At 40.1% G+C, this 21648-nt stretch overlaps 1 protein-coding gene across 6 annotated transcripts in view; it reads right to left on the bottom strand.

Moving 5' to 3' along the window:
* The window catches only part of MAP3K20 (mitogen-activated protein kinase kinase kinase 20), a 126169-nt gene that overhangs the window by 79221 nt on the left and 25300 nt on the right, over window positions 1-21648 (bottom strand). For 2 of the 6 annotated variants that reach the window (XM_073305870.1, XM_073305876.1), the window contains exon 3: window positions 5900-5987. In XM_073305870.1, the coding sequence (XP_073161971.1) occupies window positions 5900-5987 (88 nt within the window). The other 4 variants (XM_073305871.1, XM_073305875.1, XM_073305873.1 and 1 more) reach the window with 4 other exon arrangements.

Below are 21648 nucleotides of genomic sequence, written 5' to 3'. Positions count from 1 at the left end.
AAAGAGGTGGTGAGGTAACCAGAATCCTGAGGTGCTAAAGGAGCACTCAAGGAAGACAAGGCTATTGTGGAGAAGCTAATTGAATTCTTTGCATTAGTATTCAGTGCAGAGGATGTGGGGGAGATCCCCACAGCTGAGTCATTCTTTTTAGGTAACAAATCTGAGGAACTGTCCTAGAGTGAGGTGTCATTAGAGGAGGCTTTGGAACAAATTGATAAATTGAACAGTAATAAGTCACCAGGACCAGATGGTATTCACTCAGAAATGACATTGCAGAACTACTAACTCTGGTATGTAATCTATCGTTTAAATCAGCCTCTGTACAGATGACTGGATGGTAGCTAATGTAACACCTATTTTTAAAAAGGCTCCCGAAGCGATCCTGGCAATTAGCGGCCGGTAAGCCTAACTTCAGTACCAGACAAACTGGTTGTACCGAAAGTAAAGAACAGAATCATCAGATACATAGATAAACGTGATATGTTGGGGACTGGTCAACATGGCTTTTGTAAACGGAAATCATGCCACATCAATCTATTAGAATTGTTTGAGGGACACAGTGTACTTGGACTTTCAGAAAGCCTTTGACAAGGTGCTTCACCAAAGGGTCTTAAGCAAAGTAAGCTGTCATGGAATAAGAGGGAAGGTCTTCTCATGGTAACTAGTTAAAAGATAGGAAACAAAGGGTAGGAATAAATGGGCATTTTTCACAATGGAAAGAGGTAAATAGCGGGGTCCCCCAAAGACAGTGGTGGGCAACCTGTGGCCCATCAGGGTAATCTGATTGCGGGCCGCAAGACAATGTAATTGTAAGTGGGGAATCATTATCGAGCTGATATGTTTCTAGCAGTGTTTCTTGGCCCCACGTTATTTAAAATTTTTATCAATGACCTGGAAGAAAACATAAAATCATCCCTGATAAAGTTTGCAAATGACACAAAAATTGGAGAATGGTAAATAATGAAGAGGACAGGTCACTGATTCAAAATGATCTGGATTGCTTGGTAAAGTGGGCAAGCAAAGAATATGTGCTTAATATGGCTAAATATAAAGGTATATATCTATGAATAAATATTATAGGCCATGCTTATAGGATGGGGGCCTCTATCCGGGGAAGCAGTGCCCCTGAAAAAGATCAGAGGATGGTGGTGGATAATCAGCTGAACATGGGCTCCCATTGTGATGCTGTGGCCAAAAGAGCTAATGTGATCTCATCATGTATAAATAGGGAAATCTCGAGTAGGAGTAGAGAAGTTATTTTACCTCTATATTTGGCACTGGTGTGACTGCTGCTGCAATACTATGTTCAGTTCTGGTGCCCATAATTGAAGAAGGAGGTCAGACTAGAAAATGACAATGGTCCCTTCTGGCCATGGAATCTATGAATTTTCACAGAAAGGGGTTATATCTCACTCCTCCAGGTCACAAAGACACAGAGATCCCAGCTGCAGCTGGCCTCCCAAAGCTGCCCAGACATGTGTGCTGCCAGCCTGTTTACTTCAATGGGGCAAGCTGAATTAATCACAGTGTGGCATGGGAGAGTTTCCTGTCTCAGGGGAAGAAATTAAGCTGCCACCCCTAGAAATCTTTGGGAGAGGATGGCAGAGTATCTCCATGAAAGTTTCATCAAGATTTCTCAAGTGCATAGAAGAGACATCCTATTCTGATAAACAGAGTACTCTGCATGGCCCACCATCTAGTCCAACAAGCCAAAGAACTGAAAAGCTGATGTGTTGCCAACTCTACCTCTGTTAGTTCTACCCCTACTTGAGTACAGAATACCATTCTGATATGGACTGTGCAACTGAAATACCATAAAACCCTTCTTAGAATTTATTCCCTAACATAATATCAGTAAAACACAAAAAGTCAATACTTTTGTCAAACACAGGAGGGAAGCAAGGAGGGTGATAAGGTTTTAGAGAAAGAAAAAGCAAAAAAACAAAAATAAAAAAAAAATCACAAGGAATAATGCACGTACACACTTACCCAAGCTCCCTTCCCCTTCTCCTCAGAGGGATCATCTGTGCTTGCCTGGCAGAACTGGCTAGACTCCTGCAGAGTTTCAAACAGTTCCTGGAACATGGCATGGCTTGAGTCCCGCACTGCGTTTCCTCTATCCTCCTCCTCCATGCTGTTCATGGCAGGAGCATCTATCTCAGGCACTTCCAAGGTACCCAAACTTGTCTGCAGGGTGCTGGTTGGGTCTCTACCAAGTATGGCAAGGAGTTCATTGTAAAAGTGGCAGGTCTGTGGGGCAGCAGCAGATTTCTTGTTGCCCTCCTTCACTTTGTGGTATGTCTGGCACAGTTCCCTCACTTTCACGTGGCATAGCTGTTGATCCCTGTAATGCCCCTTTGCTGCTGGGCCACTGTGGGGGGCATTACAGGGATCAACATCATCAACGGCAAACTGCGGCCACTGGGAGCTGTGGGGGGCCGTGCCTGGGGACAGTCAACGTCAGCAGAATGTCTCGCGGTCCGCAATTAGATTACCCTGATGGGCTGCAGGCTGCCCACCACTGGGCCAGAGGCTGATGAACTAATGACAGCAATCAGCCTATCTGCTGGGAACAGGTAAAGGACAGAAAGGAAGTGAAAGGGAAGGCGGGCCAGAGCCAGAGGATCTCACGATAGTGAAGTCTTGCCTCTCCATCCCCAGAGAATGGACTAATGGGGAAGTTTACATCCAATTGTATGTTGCTGCACAAGGGACTGTACTGGTGAAGTGGTAGAGGAGATCAAATACATAAACACACTGGTGCTTATAAACTCGGAAGTGTTCAAAGTGTTTGTGGTGATCCAAAAGGGCAAGAAGGGGACCTGTTACAGTGCCCCTAACAAAATACAATAAAGTAACCAACCAGATACAACCTATCCCCAGTGGCTTTTACAGATGGACTGGTCACCAGGCCAGACAAAGATATAGAGGAAAGAAAAAAACACTAATATCTTTATTATTTTTTTTTATTATTATTTTTTTTATAAAGAGAGGGTTTATAATTTGAGCTATGTAGTAAATATAGCCAAATTGCTATTTTTTCCTCTATTTATATTTTGGCACTACCTCAACCTAGAAAAGTAAGTGTATCAATATATTGGAATGTTTTCCTACAAAGAAAGTACCATACAAACACACAATTTCCCCTAATTATTGCTTCTGAATTAATTTAACAATTCGAAGTCACTGAAAAAGATATATTTTATTAAACATTAGACAGTGCAGGTGTAAGTTCTGTCACATACCTTTATCATTTACTAGATAAACATTTTTAATCTACTACTCATTCATTTTGTTTTTAAATACAATATCATGTATCTGGCAACCTAGCATTATCAGCAGCAGACTAATCTTAGAAAACAAACTACATGTATAAATGGTACAGGAGAACTTTAGAGTCTTAAGGCTTGTCTACACAGTACTTTAAACTGCACCAGAGGGATGTAAATTTTAACCTGCACTAGCATGTTGTGCACTAACTGATATCTGTGGACCCTGTTGGTATGCACTAAAAGTTCCCTAGCACATGTTAATGTAGTCCCGTTTCAAACAGTACTATATTAATGCATTCTAGGGAACTTTTAGTGCATACTAGCAAGGTCCACATGGGCCAGTCAGTGTGTGACATGCAAGTGCAGACTAAAATTTTCACCCCTCCGGTGCAAACTAAAGCACCGTGTAGACAAGCCCTAAGTGGTATATAACCTGATTTCATGTCTGTAATGAATTAATCAACTATCCTAAACTCAACAGCCTTTTACCCTACAATAACATTTACTGAAAACTGGTTGACTCTGTTCTTAAAGGAACACTACTTGGCCCCAATACTCCAGTGTACTGCGGCAGCTTTGCATTGCTCTTGCAGCACAGAGAAGCCCTAAAGCTGATGTACTTAGACATAGGATTCTTTGGTAACATAGAGGAATCTTCAAGTGGTATGAAGCTAACATAGCAGAGCTCCTATGCTACCTCCTCCCCTGCTTGCTGACATAAGGGGTATGGCTGCAAGATCCTTGCACCCAGCTGACAGCAGGAGGGCCCTGGCAGCCGGCACAGTTTAAAACAGCCTTTAAGCGTCTCTAATTAATGATGAGCATTGGCTGTTACCCTTCCCTCTGCATTTCCAGAGGTGGGTCAATGTTGTTGTAATGCAGGTGGTGCTGGACATGCTCCCTTCTCCAGCTTCCCGCCAGATAATTTAATTACAAAGCTGTGTAAAAGATGTTAGAACTCGATAGTACCAATTAACTGAATACCAACCAGTGACCTAGGATAATGGGCCCACAAACGGTAGTCATAAAACATTAATTGTTGTCCCTTGGCTACTGAAGACATAGCAGGGGGTGGGGTCAATTGCTGGAGATGCTGCTAGGCATCTTACTAGGCAAGAATTTCCCATTCTGCGGCCCACTATCTCCTACATTGAGATGTAGGGAAGTAGTGAGCAGTGAAAATAAGTAGGGAGGGATAAAGAAACAGATTGTTTACTTTCAAAGGGAGAGGTCTTCCAGGTAGTACATCAAGTCCTAGATATTTGGCTAGTTTTACAACAACTTATATAAAAAGCACTTGTGAAGTCATTATAAACTAAAATTTCATACAACTCCAAAATGAATTGAAATAGAACAGTTAAAGGAAATGGTCAGGAATAAAGCAAACCACCTCTAGCTGCTGTTATACAGTATATAGAAGCAAAGTATATAGAGCAGTATATAAAGACAAAAATTCTAGTGGCAAACTGGAGAAGGGGTCATGGACAGTTCAGGCTGTGCTGCAATGTGGCACCACCTCCAGAACTGCAGAGAGAACAGCTCAGACATCTCAGAATTGTGGGAGATGCTAGGCTGCAGAAATAAAATAAACTTCAATAACTCACTTAATGGATAAGAGAGAGACATGTATACCCAGTTGAGTACATTCATTAAAATATCCCTGCAGTTAAAAGACTGTCATGCAATTCAGTTCATAGCTTGTAAAAATAATTGTTTTGGTTCTTTTAGAAGACGCAGTTTTTGTCATCATTTCCATACTTGCTTTCAAAATGTCAAAACTATTAAAAATTCAGTGGTGACTGAAACTGGTTGCACATTATATTACCTTGCAGGTAGGATACAGTAAGCCAACAAAATATATAGCCATGCAGGAAGCCTTCTGTGATAAAAACTGACTCGGTTCAGGGATTACAATGCTAATGTACAAGGTCTACATGACAGGACAAATGATGATGAATTCAAACGGAGTATGGACTATGAAATTTATTTATGCAAAGTGATGAGAGAATAAGATGGAGACCTCCATTTGAGACATGCCTAGTCTAAGGTATGTCTATACTATGGCAACTATACACACACATAGCTACAGTCCCATAGCTATGCTGGCATAACCCCATAGTGTAGATGGGGGTTTTTCCATTAGTGTAAGAACATCATCTCCCTGAACAACAGTAGCTAGGTCAATGGAAGGATTCTTCCTTCAACTTAGCTGTGTCTACACTGGGGGTTGAGTCGACATAGGAATGGCACTCAGGAATGTGGATATTTTCACACCCCTGCCTGATGTAGCTGTAGTCAACCTAAATTTTAAGTGTAGATAAGGCCCTAGTTGAGAAACCCCCAGTCCTGCAACTGACTCAATGTGGGTGCAAGCAATGTGACCAGTTAGGTATTGCAACCGTAAGTGCATTCAGACAGAATTTCAGTAATGTCAATAATACATTTAATCAGAGGTAGAAATAGAAACATGGTTTCCAATATGTAGATATAATTAGTTTATTTAAGACTTTATGCCATACACTTACAAGAGAAAAATAAAAGCATACAGTTCGCAGTTTGAGTTAGGATCTAGCAACGTTAGACCTTCTATATTATAAAGAAAAAAGAGTCAAAGGAAGAGTCCTCACCTGTAACTATGCCATAGTTAGGAGGTTCAATAATGGCTCCATAGAACTGAATGATGTTTTTGTGACTGAGCACACTGAGTATTTCTGCCTGTTCAAAAACCAAAAGAGAGTTTGACAATTAATAATAAAATGTATTTACTGCAATAATATACATTAGACTCTATGCACAAACCACACATCATACATGAATCAGAAAAATAATGTCCACTTGGGGTATTCTCCTCAGAAAACCTACCTGTTTCAAAACACTGTGAGAGAATTTAGAAAATGCAGCGTTCTCAGCACTTCTGAAAATCAGGCCACATTTTAAAGTGCCTAAATAAGGATTTCGGAGACTAGCTTTTTTTAAAATCTTGGTCAAAAAAGATGGGGGGGGGGGTTGGTTGGTTTTTGTTTTACAATGGTGTGTTTAATATTTGGGCCTCTCAATATTTGCAGCTCTATAGTCTGCTCCAATAATAAATACTACTATTACTGTTTCTTTTAAAAAATGGTCAATGATTTAAAAAAAAAAGTTACTGTTTTACACACACACACACACACACGCGAAATGGAAGGTTATAGAAGGGAAACACAGCCATACACTATTATATATTATCCCTCACAAAAATGCCTTCCTTGAAATATTACATTAACCTCTGAGCTTCTACTAGCTAGATCAGTCTCAAGCATTGGAAGGAAACAAAGTCATGGTCAGTAAAGCAGTCATCCCCACTGAGTACAAATACATAAAAAAATAAGGGATTTTGGCTAGCTTTATTACAGCAGCTACCACCATCCTAACAAATATAAAGCCACTGGCAAAACAAACCTAATTTGTCTCTAGATTTTGTACTGAGTGCCATGGAATGAATATACACGTGCATATGTGGAAGCCTATGGATGTGTAATAAGTAAACATTTCACAAGGTTACAATAGTTTCTCTTGCAGCCTTTTCCAAATAACTTCATCAAGGTTTTGAATTAACACCTTTAACTGGTGTGCTATGGTTTGCACACGCTCAATGCAAAAGTTTAATCATAACCTTGAACTTAACCCCAAGATTTCTGATTGCACAGTGTACTATGCTGTTTCCCCTGCTCAATGAGATTTGAGTTATCACAAATGAACAGAGTTTAATGCACAAACAACTTCAATAGGATATAGAATTTATATTCTACAGGTGTGGTACAATCATTTCTGTATGTATGATGCATGGAGAGTTTCAAAATTCTTTTTCAAAGTTCTGTCTCTCCACAGCATAATTAAATAATTTTGATTTAAAAAGAATCTCATGATGTTTTCATCAGAGCTGCAAAATCATATTTGAGGCTTTTGTAAGGTTATTGTGAATTTCAATGCTGGAGGACCTGATTCACCCAGGTGGGTGCAAGGGCATTTAATTTGCACCTACCTAAGCAACTGTGCCAGAGGTGGGATTCACCACCAGTTGCCTAAACACAAATAGGTGCCTAGTGGGATTTTCAAAGCATCTGGGCACTTATGAAAATCCCCGTAGGTGCCTATCTGCAACTTTAGGTACCTAAACACCTTTGGAAAACTGGCCCTAACTGGCTCAGTCATACACCGCCTGGACACACTGTTGAACTACAACTTGACATACAGGACAACCACAAATGGCATCTAATTTATTGATGATACCCCACACCCAGTCATAGGATAAGTCCTTGGCTAGTCACAATAATAAATAATAATAATAATAGCAATAATCACATCGCATTACCAACCACTCATCACACAATATTCTAAAACAGATCTGGATGAACCTAAGCACTTGCTGATCTCTGTTAAGATGTCTATTATATTAACAATATGTATTCCACTGAAGCGCAGATTGGACAGCATTTTGTGGGGGGGGGGGGCGTGAATCAGAAAACCAAAGCAAACTACTTTGCTATGTTTGAAAACTAAACCATTGACAAGAAATTAGAAGACAAAGCGAAGTACATTAAAATACATATTTCAATTAAATTAATACTCATGAAGTGTGGCATCACTAGAACATGAAGTCCTGTCTTTACTCACAAGACACACCGAGTGCAAGCAGCAGGAGTGCAAGCTACCTCAGAGCACCTTGACATTGTGCCCAACCTTGACCTCTCAGAATCATCTCTCCTGTTGAAAGGATAGTTTAACCTTTCTGTCCATTTGCCAATGAAAAATGAACACCAACTGTCATCGTGGCTAGTATGCTGCGGATATCTGTAAACTAGGTACTGAACAGATCTCATCAGAGATGCCTCTAAACACCATCTATATGGTATCTATTAGTGCTGTGCTTTGTATTCTAGTGCAAATACATATGCATCAATAAGAATTCTCTGTGTTCTTCGCTGTCAGTATTAGGGCCCCCTGAGCCTTGGCTATCCTCCAATACAATACAGCATTTACTGGCCACCAATAAGTATATCTCTGCCTATGCTGACCCTTGAATGTAGCCAAGGCAAGCCAGGGCCTTCACTGCTTGAACTAATCAGGATGTATACCAAATACATGTAAAGATAAATCCCAATTGGCTCAGGATATGTCTACACTTAAACCACTGCAGCTGCGCTGCTACAGTGCAGTGGTCACCAAACCACTGATTGCGGTCAATCCTGGAGCCTCTGCAATCTCCGGGCCGCTAAAAGACTGGTGATGCAGCGGGGCTCAGACAGACTCCCTGCCTGCCCTGGCCCCACGCTGCTCCCGAAAGCAACGGGCTGCTGACACGTCTCTGTGGCCCCTGGGGGGAGGAAAATGGGAGAGAGGCAGCTTTACGTGCTGTATCCGCCACAAGAATCGTCCCTGCAGCTCCCACTGGCCAGGAACCGGCCAATGGGAGCTGCTGGGACAATGCTTGTGGGCACGTGCAGTACACAGAGACCCACTGCCCCACTCTGCCCCAAGGGCTGCAGAGACATGCCAGCAGCCAGATGCTTCCGGGAGCAGCACGGGGCCAGGGCAGGCAGGCAGCCTGGCTAAGCCCCTCTGCACAGCTGCCTGGGAGCTGCCTATGGTAAGCGCCTCCCGGCCGGACCCTACACCTCACACCCCAATGATCTTGGGTGTGGCTTCTTCAACCCCCTGAGAGATGTAGCTATGCTGATGTAAGTTCCCAGTGCAGATCAGCCCTCAGCTGATGCAAGGCCTGGCTTGCTCTTGCTTACACTTAGGAGTTAGCACCAATACAGGTAGATTGATTGATGGCTGAATTGCAGTTATTCCTGTGTGTAGACAAGGCCTTAATGTCAGATTGTGAATTCCATTCAAAATAGATACAAGGGAAGAATTTCTGGATGATAGTTTCATCCTCTGGACAGATGACCTAAACTCCCTCATAGATTTCCACCACAACTTCAACCTCCACCACACATCCATCAAGCTATCTTTAAAACACTCCCAGACCAGCATCAACTTCCTGGACACCATGATCAGCTTCAACAATGGAACCCTGCAGACAACTATAGACAAGAAATCCACAGATCACCACACTTACTTTCGTAAATCTAGTAAACAACCCAAACACACCAAGAAATCTTATCTTCAGCCAGGCTCTTGGAAATCACAGAATATGCTCCGAGGAGAAAGTATGGGATACACACATTAACACACTTAAAACTGCTTTCACCAAACAAGGACACTTCACTAGAGAAGTAGATCACATCATGAAATAGGCCACTCAAATACTCCAAGAGAACCAGTTTCAGTACGTAAAAAAACCCTTCCAACTGCACACCCCTAGTTGTCACCTACCACCTCATACGACAATCCACTTGATCGTTAAACAATTACAACCCATACTTGATGGAGACCACACCCTGAAAGAAATCTGTTCTGAACCTCCTTTTCTGGCCTCTCTAAGGTCCTCATCAGAAGCAAGCTCCCCAAGGACCAGGATCCACCAACTCAAAACGGAACCAGACCTGGCCAGAACAACAGATGCAAAACCTGCAGACATATCTCTACTGCTACTGTGATCAAAACCCCCCACAACACATCTTTCAAGATCCATGGGTCCTACACGTCTATCACAACATGTGGTGTACCTTATCCAGTGCACTAAATGCCCCAACAACTGTGTGGGTGAAACCAGACAATCACTACACTCTCAAATGAACTCACACAGAAAAATGAAAGACAAAACCACCATATCACCTGTGGGTGAACACTTTTCACAAAATGAATATTCCATATTGGTCTTCTCAGTCATCATCCTCAAAGGAAACCTGTACACCTTCAAAAAGATGAGCCTGAGATCTTACATTCATAACTTTGCTAGGCACGCAATCATGGTTTTAATAAAGGCACTGATTATGACTTATGGGGGTTGCCAAACTTACTGACCCTCCAAGCCGTATATGACAATCTTCAGAAGTCTGACAGCAGGGGCGCATCTGCTGGGGCTTGGGGATTCAGCCCTGCGATGGGTAGCAGGGCTAGGGACTTCAACCCCTTGGGAGATGCCGGTCAGGGCTTCAGCCCCACTCTTCCCTGAGCCCTGGTAGGTGCCACCCACGGGGCTGAAGACATGAGACCCCCCTCCCAGCTGGGCAGAAGCCCCTAGCCCCACCACCCCCGACGAAGGGCAGAAGCCCCAAGCTCCCCCAAACAGTCTGGTAGCAGAGAATGGGAGGGGGTCTCCTCTTGAGGTTCGCTGATTTTCTCACTAGTCTGCACCTTTTAGGGGGAAAAGACGTGGTTCGCCACTGATTCTCCTAATCTGGTCTAGTTACTGGGGCAGCGAGAACAATAGATCCTTAACCTTCCTGCTGTGCCGGTCGGACGCCACTTATATGGTGGTGACCAAGAGGATTTGCTGCCCTGCCCCACAGGTGACTGGGCTGCAAAACACCCTGTGGGAGAAGCCAACACTTCTGTGTTGAAAAACAAAATGAAACCTGAGCCTTCGGGTTCGCAGCAAACCGCCCTCCTAACTGGCCACTTCACTTTGAATGGTCCCTTGGCATATGTGTTAACTACTTACCTTAAACAGTCTGTTCTACCTTGTATTTAGCTGTGATACTCTGAATACCTTTCCCATACCTGAAGAAGAACTCTGTGTAGCTCAAAAGCATATCTTTTTCACCAATCTTTTTATTGGTCCAATAAAAAGATTACCTCACCTACCTTGTTGCTCTACAATGAAGAAAGGCAGCTTGTCAACCCTCCAAAACTATGCAAGGCCTCGATCTAAAAAAGTCCAAGTGATTCCATATGAACCAGTCACACCAGTCAAGTGATTCCATTACCAGTCATCACCACTTATTATTCCAGCTGGCTGTGCGGTGGCGATGAGGGAGCTGCAGAGGTAGCACTGGAGAATACACAGAGTGCATCTTTCCCCCACCCTTTGTCTGAGCGTGCTGCTTCAGATCAAATTTGGAAATAAATACTGATTCTCCTTAGACCATCAGGCCAGCCAGCAGCCAACCAACTTTGTTGTTAATAAATCAGTTAATTGCACAGCATGAGGCACCTTCACTCTATGCAAAATTGCAGGGTTAGAAATGTTTAGCTACTCCAGCAATCTGATTAGCGGAACATCCCTAAGTGTTTTCTAAAATTTATTAATGTATTATGCAATAGAGTTTGATTATTTACATTCCTGTAAATAAATGTTTGCTGTGCTTATAATCGAAATCTTCAGAATCATTTAGAACAATTTAAAGCAGACTTGACAACGATTTAGTCCCAAAGTCTTACAGCATGTAAGGGCTTTGAACTCCAACATATTCCTGGGAGAGTTTAAATCTTAGCTGTTCCCATGACGTTCTCTACACTGTAAGAATGGCCAATTGGGATAACAGTGTTAATGTTTCATTTAAAACTATTCTATTTACTGATTATCAAGACTAAATTAAACACAAAATGCTGATAAAGGTTTAGGGTTAAAAGTATTATTGGTTGACTGCTGAAAGAATGGCTGGCCCTTAAACATAGAGAAAACACATGCCCAAGGACAAAATATTAAGGAGCTTAATATCTAAAATTACAACACAAACACAAAGTACTAGGGCAGACTAACAGATGGATCATAAAATTGTGTAGAGTTTGGGGCAGGCACTGGTTTGCTTTAAATGTATCACTTCTTTGTTTAATGACATACCGGATCAAAATAAACCTGGTAATATTTAAATAAAAGTGTGAAAAAAGAGTTAACAAAAATAGCCTCACCTCTGTAGTCAGTGCTAGAGCTCCCACAGATTTCAATGGATGCAGGAACTGGCCCTTACTGGCTATTATTTTAATGACATTCTTTCTAAAGCTAAACTGAATATGATGCTTAATAAACTGTTTATATTTCCTGCTCATTCTCAAATGTGCACAAGTTAGTTCTCTTAAGACTACAGTCATGCTATATTTCAAGTCTTAGAACTTACATTCTATTACTTGTCATGAGGTTCCGCCTTCCCCATCCCTCTACAATATGCAGTAAATGGAGGGATTTTTTTAAAATCGTCTGGAATGAAAAAACTCTTTAAAATAAACACGTAACAATGATAGGTAGTGATCAAACAGTTTAGCAGCTAACATGAAAATCAAAAGCGGAATATAAACCCCACTGGTTTTTTAGACCCTGCCAGGAAATCATTTGTGCATTTTCTCATAAAGTTTTATAAGGAAGGGGTCAGTAGTTTTCATGCCCCAGAGACCCCAAGGAGAACCTGAAAAGCTGTTAGTCAGCAGAAGCCAATTATTGTCCAATTAAGGACATGTTTGTTAAACCCATTAAATCTTCTTTCATATTAGCAAAGTAGGATGAAAAACACATGATGCAGAGTAGTCAAAAGACTTTGATATTTAAGGAACATTCAATGAGAACTTTTAACAGTAAATAAGCAGAGTTATATTTTGCTCTGGTGAGGACTGTGCTCTCTCCAATACACATCTCATGGTTGACTTCAAATTGCAAATAAATTATGAAAGCCCTGCTTGCATATTGACTTAAAGCTGGAGGGGAAGGAGGTTGATTTGGTTTATATTCCATTTAGGGGATTACCTGTCCCAATTTAACTTTCCACAGCCCATCTGAAAGAAGTAAAAATTTTAAGACCTAAGAAATTATCTAGTTTCTAGTATAGGAGATTCACATATTCAGTATTATGCTAGCACTGATTCACCAGCCACACAAAGAAAATAAAGTTAATTGCACTATTGAAGTTACATTGTTAGTACTTTTGTTTAAAAAAAATCTTACTCCCTTGGGTACTTTTACAAAGATATACAAAAAAAATCATTTAAAAAGTTAAGGTTGGAAGCATGTTTGAGTGGTGTCCAGCTCACACCCAAAACCAGTATCACGTTTTTGTTGCTGAAATTCGACATCTTTTTAAAAAGCCCCAATGGCTACAATGTGTAAAAACGGAAAATGATGGGATCCAGCCCAGTTCCCACTGCTGTGTAATGGAAGATTATATATTATTTTCCTGCTTGTTTTATACACACTACCCCCATCCACTTTTTTTTTTCTTTTGTAATAAAAATATGTTGGTGGTCACTTTATTTTATATATTGCATATTAATTGTTTAGTAAAAGTCTAAAAAAGAAATATAGCCCCAAAGTATCTCAGTTCTGTAATTTAGTGTAATGTGTTGCTGGAGTAGAAAAGGTGTTATAAAATGTGGTCATTATCTGTTGTTGTAGGTTTGTGCAACTGTATGTAGATCTTGGAAGTTTATATATTTAACTTGTATTTTGTAGCAACAAGCATGTAGATTTTTTATAGTATTAAATGTTTAATATTAAAGTATATTGGAAATGGATCCCTTGAATAGGAAACAGGCTTTTATAATATTCTATAATTTGTTATTTTTACCTTTGCTTATAATTCTGCCGTTTTCAAGGCAACTTTAAAGCTATTGGATTATAAACAGAATCCACTGATTTTTAGAATCTGGAAGACTTCCCTGTCAGAACACCACAATTTTAAAAGACAGTTCAGCTAAAAAAATTAGAGAAGAGAGAGACTGGTACATCAGAAGTTCCTGGGAGATTTTTTCCTAAAGATACTATGATATAATCGATGAGAGATAATACACAGCTAACTTGGGCCTTAATCTTGCAACTGGCACCACAATGGGAGACCCAAGAAACCATGCAGAGCCCTAGTCAATTCCCAGCATTGCACACATTACATGCAAAGGTCAAAATAAACTTGGGAGGATCAACTGCAGAATCAGGGCCTTTGTCTTCATTATATTGTGGGCAACAATCTCCTGTCAATGAGGGAAGGAAAGATTGCTGACAAAAGCTACAGAAACTAGGATAACTCTCAGTAAGGGCACTTTATACATAAAATTATCACTACAACAGGCTCAAAAAAGTTTGAAAACTACTTTTTCAGATACAAATACACTGCCATCTGTTAAAACATGGCACTGACATAAAGGATAAACACCTCCTTTCCCATGGATTTCAATAAGAAACCCACTGAAGCCTAGACAAATCCCATAGGAGCATTACATTATTCAGTATACAGCATGGAACCATATCTAAATTTTATACTAGCACTCATGACAGACTGAAATCTGCCAGGAACATTTGGTTTTTGTTATGGTTACTGATTTTCTGTTGGTTTACAACAGCAAAATCATTTAAAAGATAAAGATACCGTATAGTTGTAAGGAAACACATGTAAGATTTCAGAAATTAGTCACGTTCTGTGAACTGTATTTGAAAATACAAACTTTAGTATCTGGGATCAGTTCAAAATGAAAGCTGTCAAAACACACAGCAACACTGGATAACTCTGGGAGGGGTAGAATAGTTCTCTAAGCATCAGGTTTGAAATACCCAGACTCCTAGAAAACAGTATCTTTACCCAACAGGGTCACTCTGGTTTTCTGTTAGATTTAGGATAATCTTCTCTTTTTTTCTACATTGTTTTGCAAGTGAACCTCTTATGACTTTCTGAGAAGATGTTAACCCAGATCTCGAATTCTCCAGAAGAACAGAGAAGTAGTGAAATGCCAAAAATTTCTGCCCATTTTCCAAAAGCAGGTGAAATGGGTACTGACCTGATCAGGATACTGCTGTACTTGAGGAAAAGCAAGAATGTCAGAGGAGATCATTTTAGAGATCAAAGTCACTACAAATCTTATGTGAACAACTTTGCTAGGGACAACAGCACAAATACAACAAGCAGAACAACCCTCCTCCCTAGAGGACTCTCTTCAAGCATCCCAGCACTTGGAAAAGACAATCATTTAAATCCTGGCTGAAAAAAGAAAAAGTGGAGACCTGGGGGTTCAAACTCAATGCAACAACCTAATGATCATCAGCATCCTGGAGGGGATGGGCATTTCCAGAGGCTGCTGCTAGACTTATTATGTTAAAGATAACAGTGTTGGATACTTCACACTTTTTTAGAAGTTTTATATACTGTTTCAATTAAGATAAAAATGTCTGAACAACTGAAGAGTTCCCAATCTGTTAGAGAAGCAGAGAACTGTCTTGGAGATATTCAACTGGACTCTCCACTGAACAATTAGCATAGACTCTCCAACAGAGGTAATGAAGAATGGACTGTGATCCACTTTTCCAATGAAGTTATCTTTCAGCTAAGTATTTTCTCAAATTCAGTCATGAAAACTGTAATTTTCCCTAGGCAAAAATTGCCAAGCTGGCCTTCTGGAACATAAGAATCCAGCCTACTACATCATTCTGTCCACACTGAGCTCTTCTCCAACCATAGAGGGCAATCTTCAATCCTATCCCCTTCCAGACAAAAGTGGATGGCGAGAGCGACAGCCCTATCCATATCTGTATGGCTGAAGGCTTGTTGAGGGAAGTGCTCTAGGCTAGGTCTCAACAGCTGGAATCCTCCACAAAGGACTTGAAAAGTCCTGTACAAATGACAGCAAGAACTCAAAACGTTTCAGGATATATGGTCTTTATCTCATTTTCAGAACAGTTAATATATTGCCTTGTTTAAGGTTGAAAATTTTAATTTTATGTAGAAACATGGCTGATAAATAATAAACCTACTCGGTAGAGATGTTCAAAAAATGACAAATTTTTTAAAATGTTGAAATTGTTTCCACTTTTTCATAATTTTAAACGGAAATTGCATCAACTTTTTCTGTAATGATTTTGAAAATTATTTCAATTAATAATGATTTAAAAGTTTCCATTCAAATATTGATGAGTGTCAGGAAATTTCATAACATGTGAAAACTGATAATTTTTCATGAAATCAAGCTTTCAAAAAAGAAAGGAAAGAAAACACCAGTTTTTGGATGAAGAACCTTTGCACACAAAAATTGACCAGCTCTGCTACTACATTGTGTGTTTGACATCTGTGTTCTGGTTTTCCTCTAATCTTCCTACTTCTGTGCTGAATTCTCTATACAGAATCCCTCTCAGCTTCTAGACCTCTATTTCTACCTATTTGCTTTCTGACAACAGAGACATATTAATGATTATTTGGAAATGTGATTTAATGTTGCACTGGTTATCTTAAAATTCCTTAAAATAAAAGGTTTACTTTTTAAAAATTCTGTTGATTAAAACAAAAAAAACCCCAAACTCTAAATCAAAACAAGAATCCAAGACAGCCGCCGCAAATGAAAGTGTGTAATACAGCAGTAGCTTCATGTCCGCTAGGAAATGGAAACTTAGAAACATGTTGTTAATTCAGGGACTGATCCTGGCCCCAGTGAAGTTAATGGCAAAGTACTAATTGTCTTTAACAACAGTAGACTGTTAAGAAGCAGTGGACATACATGACCCTCACCACCACCACCACACCTCCTCAAAATGGTTTAAAAGACATGTGCGAATGGTGGGTGGAAGACAGCTGGATATTGAAATATTTACTGTAGTTGTGTATATGAAAAACAGTACAGTTCAAAACCACAGTATATTTTGGGATGAATACATTAGAACCTAGAAACATCATTATAACCATATGAAACCTTGTTTACTTCTATTTCTGTATTTGTCTATTACTGTACTGCCAATTCCACTGAGCTGCATCCCACCAATCAACGCTTTCAACTTTTATTAGGTGGAAAAAGAAACCCAAACAAATGTCAGACACACAAATATGAAATGGGAACCATGCACACATGTAATAGGAAATTAGAAGAAGTTATATACACAATAAAGAATTACATGTAAGAACCGTGAGGAAATTATAGATCTTCGCATTTTGAGGTTAAAAATAACATTTTTCCCACCACTCCCCAACTTCTTTTTGCACCACCTTTATAGATGATCTTTGTATACATTTGACAGATGAAGAAAGAAAGGAAGCTGGAATTTGTATTACACTAGCACTTAGAAACCTCCAAATCAGTGACCCATTGTGCTAGACACTGTACAAAAAAAACCACACATATCAGATAGGATACAGGAACAGGCTGCTGCTCATGGAAATCACATTCTGAATCGGACTGCTGCATAAAGTATTTTGAAGTCTAGGCGGTTAACAACTATGTTCTGGTACAGTCAGATATTTCTCAGGAGAAGCAGTTCTCCACCTACCTACATTGTGGATAAGAAAATTAAAATTAAAATCAAAATAACAGTTTTGTATTAAGGGGTGGGACAAATACAAGATCTTCTCTGTTTGGGTTTTGCCCTGGATTGCTCACTGAGGTTCTGGAGGTGCTTTGATCTGGAAATCACGTCCCTATTGGCAGACAAAATTTTGTGGCGGACCACAAGGTTCAGTATTTGTTGAGGTGGTTGACACCTTTCTCTCTGAGGTGGCAAGCTGCCAGGATCTCTCAGACAAGAGATTGTCAGGTGCCTCCTCAAGAAGTCATCTCAGCAGACAGTCTCTAATGTCCCCTTTTTGAGGGAAGCTTATTGATAAGTTGTGACAATACAAATCTGACAGTACCGGTACTGCTTATAATTCGTTGATTAATTTCAGTCTGATTTCTGCCATATACAGGCCAAAGAGACAGCATTGATCATTTTGGTCAAAGACCTCAATTTGACAATGGACTAAAGTCAAAGGCCTGATTCTGGGCCCTACTCCAGCTGCTCTGATGGCACAATCAAATTAAGTTTTAGCTACTACAGCTGGTTGAAAAATGGGATCATTTTTCATAAAAACAAATTACCATTTATTTTGCCAAAATCTGAAATTTCAATTAAATTGAAATTGAAAAATTCAGCCAGCACAATTAGGTACCTAACTTTAGTTACCCACAAGTACAAATTTTGGTCTTGATGTTACTTTAGATTCTGCATTGTTATAAAAGTTTGCATTTTATCACTCCTTGCCATCAAAAAATTCATCATTTTTGACAGGCAATTTTGAGGCACACAGATCTTAGGGTTATAAAAGCCTCCTCCTTCTCCGCCCCCCATTCACAAAGTGATTGTTTTAGTTAAGAAAAATGTACCTTTATTATTGTACATGTACCAAAAAAAATTAAGGTTGGTAGCAGTTGTCTGAAAAGATTCTTTTTTGTTCAACGGTCTTATTGAATTCAGATTTTTGATAGTTTGGCGGAAATGGCATAGCTAGAATTATACTGAAGTTGTAGAGTTCAGAGACTAATTTTTCAGAATGCACATTTTAACAAAACGGTGTTCTTAAAAAAAAAACATATCACCATTCTTCCTTTTTTATTGCAGACAGGGCTGGATTTTAACTATAAAACAATGTATAAATACAATCAAGGTGAAAAATCCTCACCTGGCGGCTCACAATCAAAAGACCCCACCATCCTGTCTCAATTTTTCCATTGTCACAGTTCTCTTAAAAGGATGTCTTGCTACAGAACCCGAAGAGTGAAAGATTTAAAACTGTGGGACCGAAATTCACCCATCGAAATCAGGATTGTGGTCTAAACTTAACCAGCTGTCAAACCTAGCAATATTAATGTAAGCACACTTCTGCCTAATAAAATTTGAATCAAACACTTTGCATCTGATTCTCCATGTGAGCTTTTATGCAAACTTCTAAAGTGCAAGGAGTCCTGGGGTGGAAGAGCTATTCTGAGAGCTTTCACATAGTTCATGTAATTAGGGAAACCACTTCCTTTGATTGTAAGTGTTCAAAACAGCTGAATTTCTTCTATCAAAGGAACTCTGATTTGGGTCATCTCTTTTACTTTCTCTTTTATGTTTCTCAAGATGAGAGGTGAGACTGTAGAGCACATTATTTAGAAAAAAAAGATTCCACTTTTTGTTTTAGGGATTGAACTTGGACTATTCAAAAGGTTGTCATTTGGGAATCTTTCTTACCCTCCCTCTGTTTCCTTCTTTTCTGCTAAGGCTTTTCAGTGGCTCTAGTGAACATAGTCCAAAATGCCAATTTAAGGAGAAGAGAAAACTAGAATATGATACATAAAGAAAAAGGATTGTAGTTTTTCTTTGTACTGTTTTGGCTGAATATGTAATTATAAGGAGCTATATCTACAAGATCTTGGTCTTTATCATATTCTCTTCTTTTATCGTTCTAAACACTGACCAAGCAAAAAAGAAAAATGTAGACATTTTTTAAAAGGCAAAGAAAGCTGCTAGCCTGATCTTTGAAGATGTCTGTGGGCTTCTTTCTTTCCCAAAAAGTGAACTCAGGTCATTATTCGAAGGCAAAAGAACATGCTGCTTGAGCTAACAACCAACACCAATGCTATTATAGTATCAAATGTCATTTAAGTCTGATCTACCTAACTACAAAGTTAGGTGGACATTAAGTGCCAGGTTCCTTGCAACAGTGACCGCTCTGGTCACAATTTTAAACTCCACTGCCCAAGGCTCAGGAAAACCAGAAGACTCCTCCCACAGACATTCCTTTAAAATCCCCTAAATGTTTCTGAAATGCCCTTTCCTGATTGCGCAATTTGTCAGATCAGGAAGCATCGGATCTCCTGGGCTTGTGGAGAGAAGAGGCTCTGCAAGCACAGCTACAAACCAGCCACAGAAACGTGGACAACGGCAAGCAAATTGTATGGGGGATGTAGGAAAAGGGGTGCGATAGGGATCAACGGCAGAGCCACTGGAAAGCAAAGGAACTTCACCAGGGATACCTCCAGGCTAGAGAGCACAACAATAGATCTGGTGCTGAGCTGCACACCTGCTACTTTTACAACGACCTGCATGGCACACTTGGCAGACGCCCTACCAGAACTCTGCAGACCACCATGGATACCTTAGAGACAGATAATCTGCTGTGAACAGCGAGGAGAAACAGAAGGAAGAAGAGGAGTGGGGAGATGTGGCAAGGAACTCCAGCCATGCTGTGAGTCAGGACCGGTTTGAGACTACCAGAGTCTAGCCAGTCCCACCAGGAAAGTGTGGATGAGCTTAAAGAAAGAGAAGGGACCGGGGATACATGTGGGAAGAATTTTTCCTTAAAATGGTTCAATTTAAAGATGCCCACGCACCCCATTTACCCCCAAATAAACAAGACAGGGCTTGTATGCTGCTAGCCTCGTTACTGCAGTGATACCAGATGAACTCATTACAGAGTGGCGTGGGAAAGTGTTTTACAGCAGCAGAAGAAATAATGCAGCCATCACTAGAATCCTTCAGAAGAGGATTGAAGAGAACCAGCATGAAAGTTGCACTGAGATTTCTCATGAGGATAAAAGGAACATCCTTATTCATATAAAGAAAGTGCTCCCCATATAGCCCTACCCTGCCTAACCCCACAGGGGAATGAAAAACAGATGCCAACTCTGACGCCGTTAGTTGTACTGCTGCCTCTTTTCCTATGAATAAAACAAAGAAGAGTGGATAACTTTGTCTTGTTAATTTGGGGATGGGCTGGGCCATGTTGAAATTTGACCATTGTAAAAAAAAGCACATGCCACATTTATCCACGGTCCTTTCCCCTTCTCCATGCTCGTTCAACTGCAAATACATAAGAATCATGCGTTCTGTATTTGCCATGTTCAAGAAAATAGTAGAGAGCTCTGTGGTACCCAGGCTTCTGTCAGAGATGGCAGAGACCAAAGAGTGTGGTGCAGGTTTGTGGGATTTTTTTTTAAAAAAGGCATGAAAATTATGCGATATGGATGGCATTATAGGATGGAGAAAATTGCATGCTGGGAATCTAACCCCCTAGCTCCCAGAGAACCCTGGACAAGTCATTACTATCCCACAACACATTGCAAACATGTCCCAAAAGGCATTGCACCAGATGGCGGCACATCACACACTGGGATCGCTACCCGCAGTACACTGCACTTTACATTGACACAAGAACTCCTGGTAAGCGTGCACTGCACCAACACAAGCAGCCATTTATACACACCTGAGCAATATACCAACATATGCAACATATGTTTGCCAATGTAATTTGCATCAACTGAAGTTTGTAGTGTAGACATGGCCTTATTCTGAAAGAATTTCTCCAGCCATGCACCCTATTAGGGCTCTTGCTGAATACTAATCTCAGGAAATTCTTGGGGAAAAAGCAAAGAACCTGCTCTATTTCTATAATATTTCCACAGAGTAAGGCAAAAAAAAAAAAGTAGCACAATATTTCATTGGGTGATTTAGAAAATTATTACAAAACATTGGTATGTTTACTTACTCATGGAAGTACTAATTCATATTATGGTTCCCAGTTAGTGAAAATAATAGAATTCTACACACAGAATTATTTGTAAAAAGCGGTTTTGAGACCCTTATAAATGGAAGGTATATTTAGGGCATATCATCAATGTCCAAATGGATCAAGTTATAGCCAAGAAAAGAGAGAATGAGTTAGCTCTTCTAGGGAAAAGACCATGGTAATAATTTTGGTATCAATACCTATATAGATAGAGAAGGGGAAACCAGGAGTAGAAGCCAGTG

This window comes from Lepidochelys kempii, chromosome 11 (genome assembly GCF_965140265.1).
Source record: "Lepidochelys kempii isolate rLepKem1 chromosome 11, rLepKem1.hap2, whole genome shotgun sequence".
NCBI lineage: Eukaryota > Metazoa > Chordata > Testudines > Cheloniidae > Lepidochelys > Lepidochelys kempii.
The sequence above is the reverse complement of the archived record's forward strand: the minus strand, read 5'-3'. Positions and strand labels throughout refer to the sequence as shown.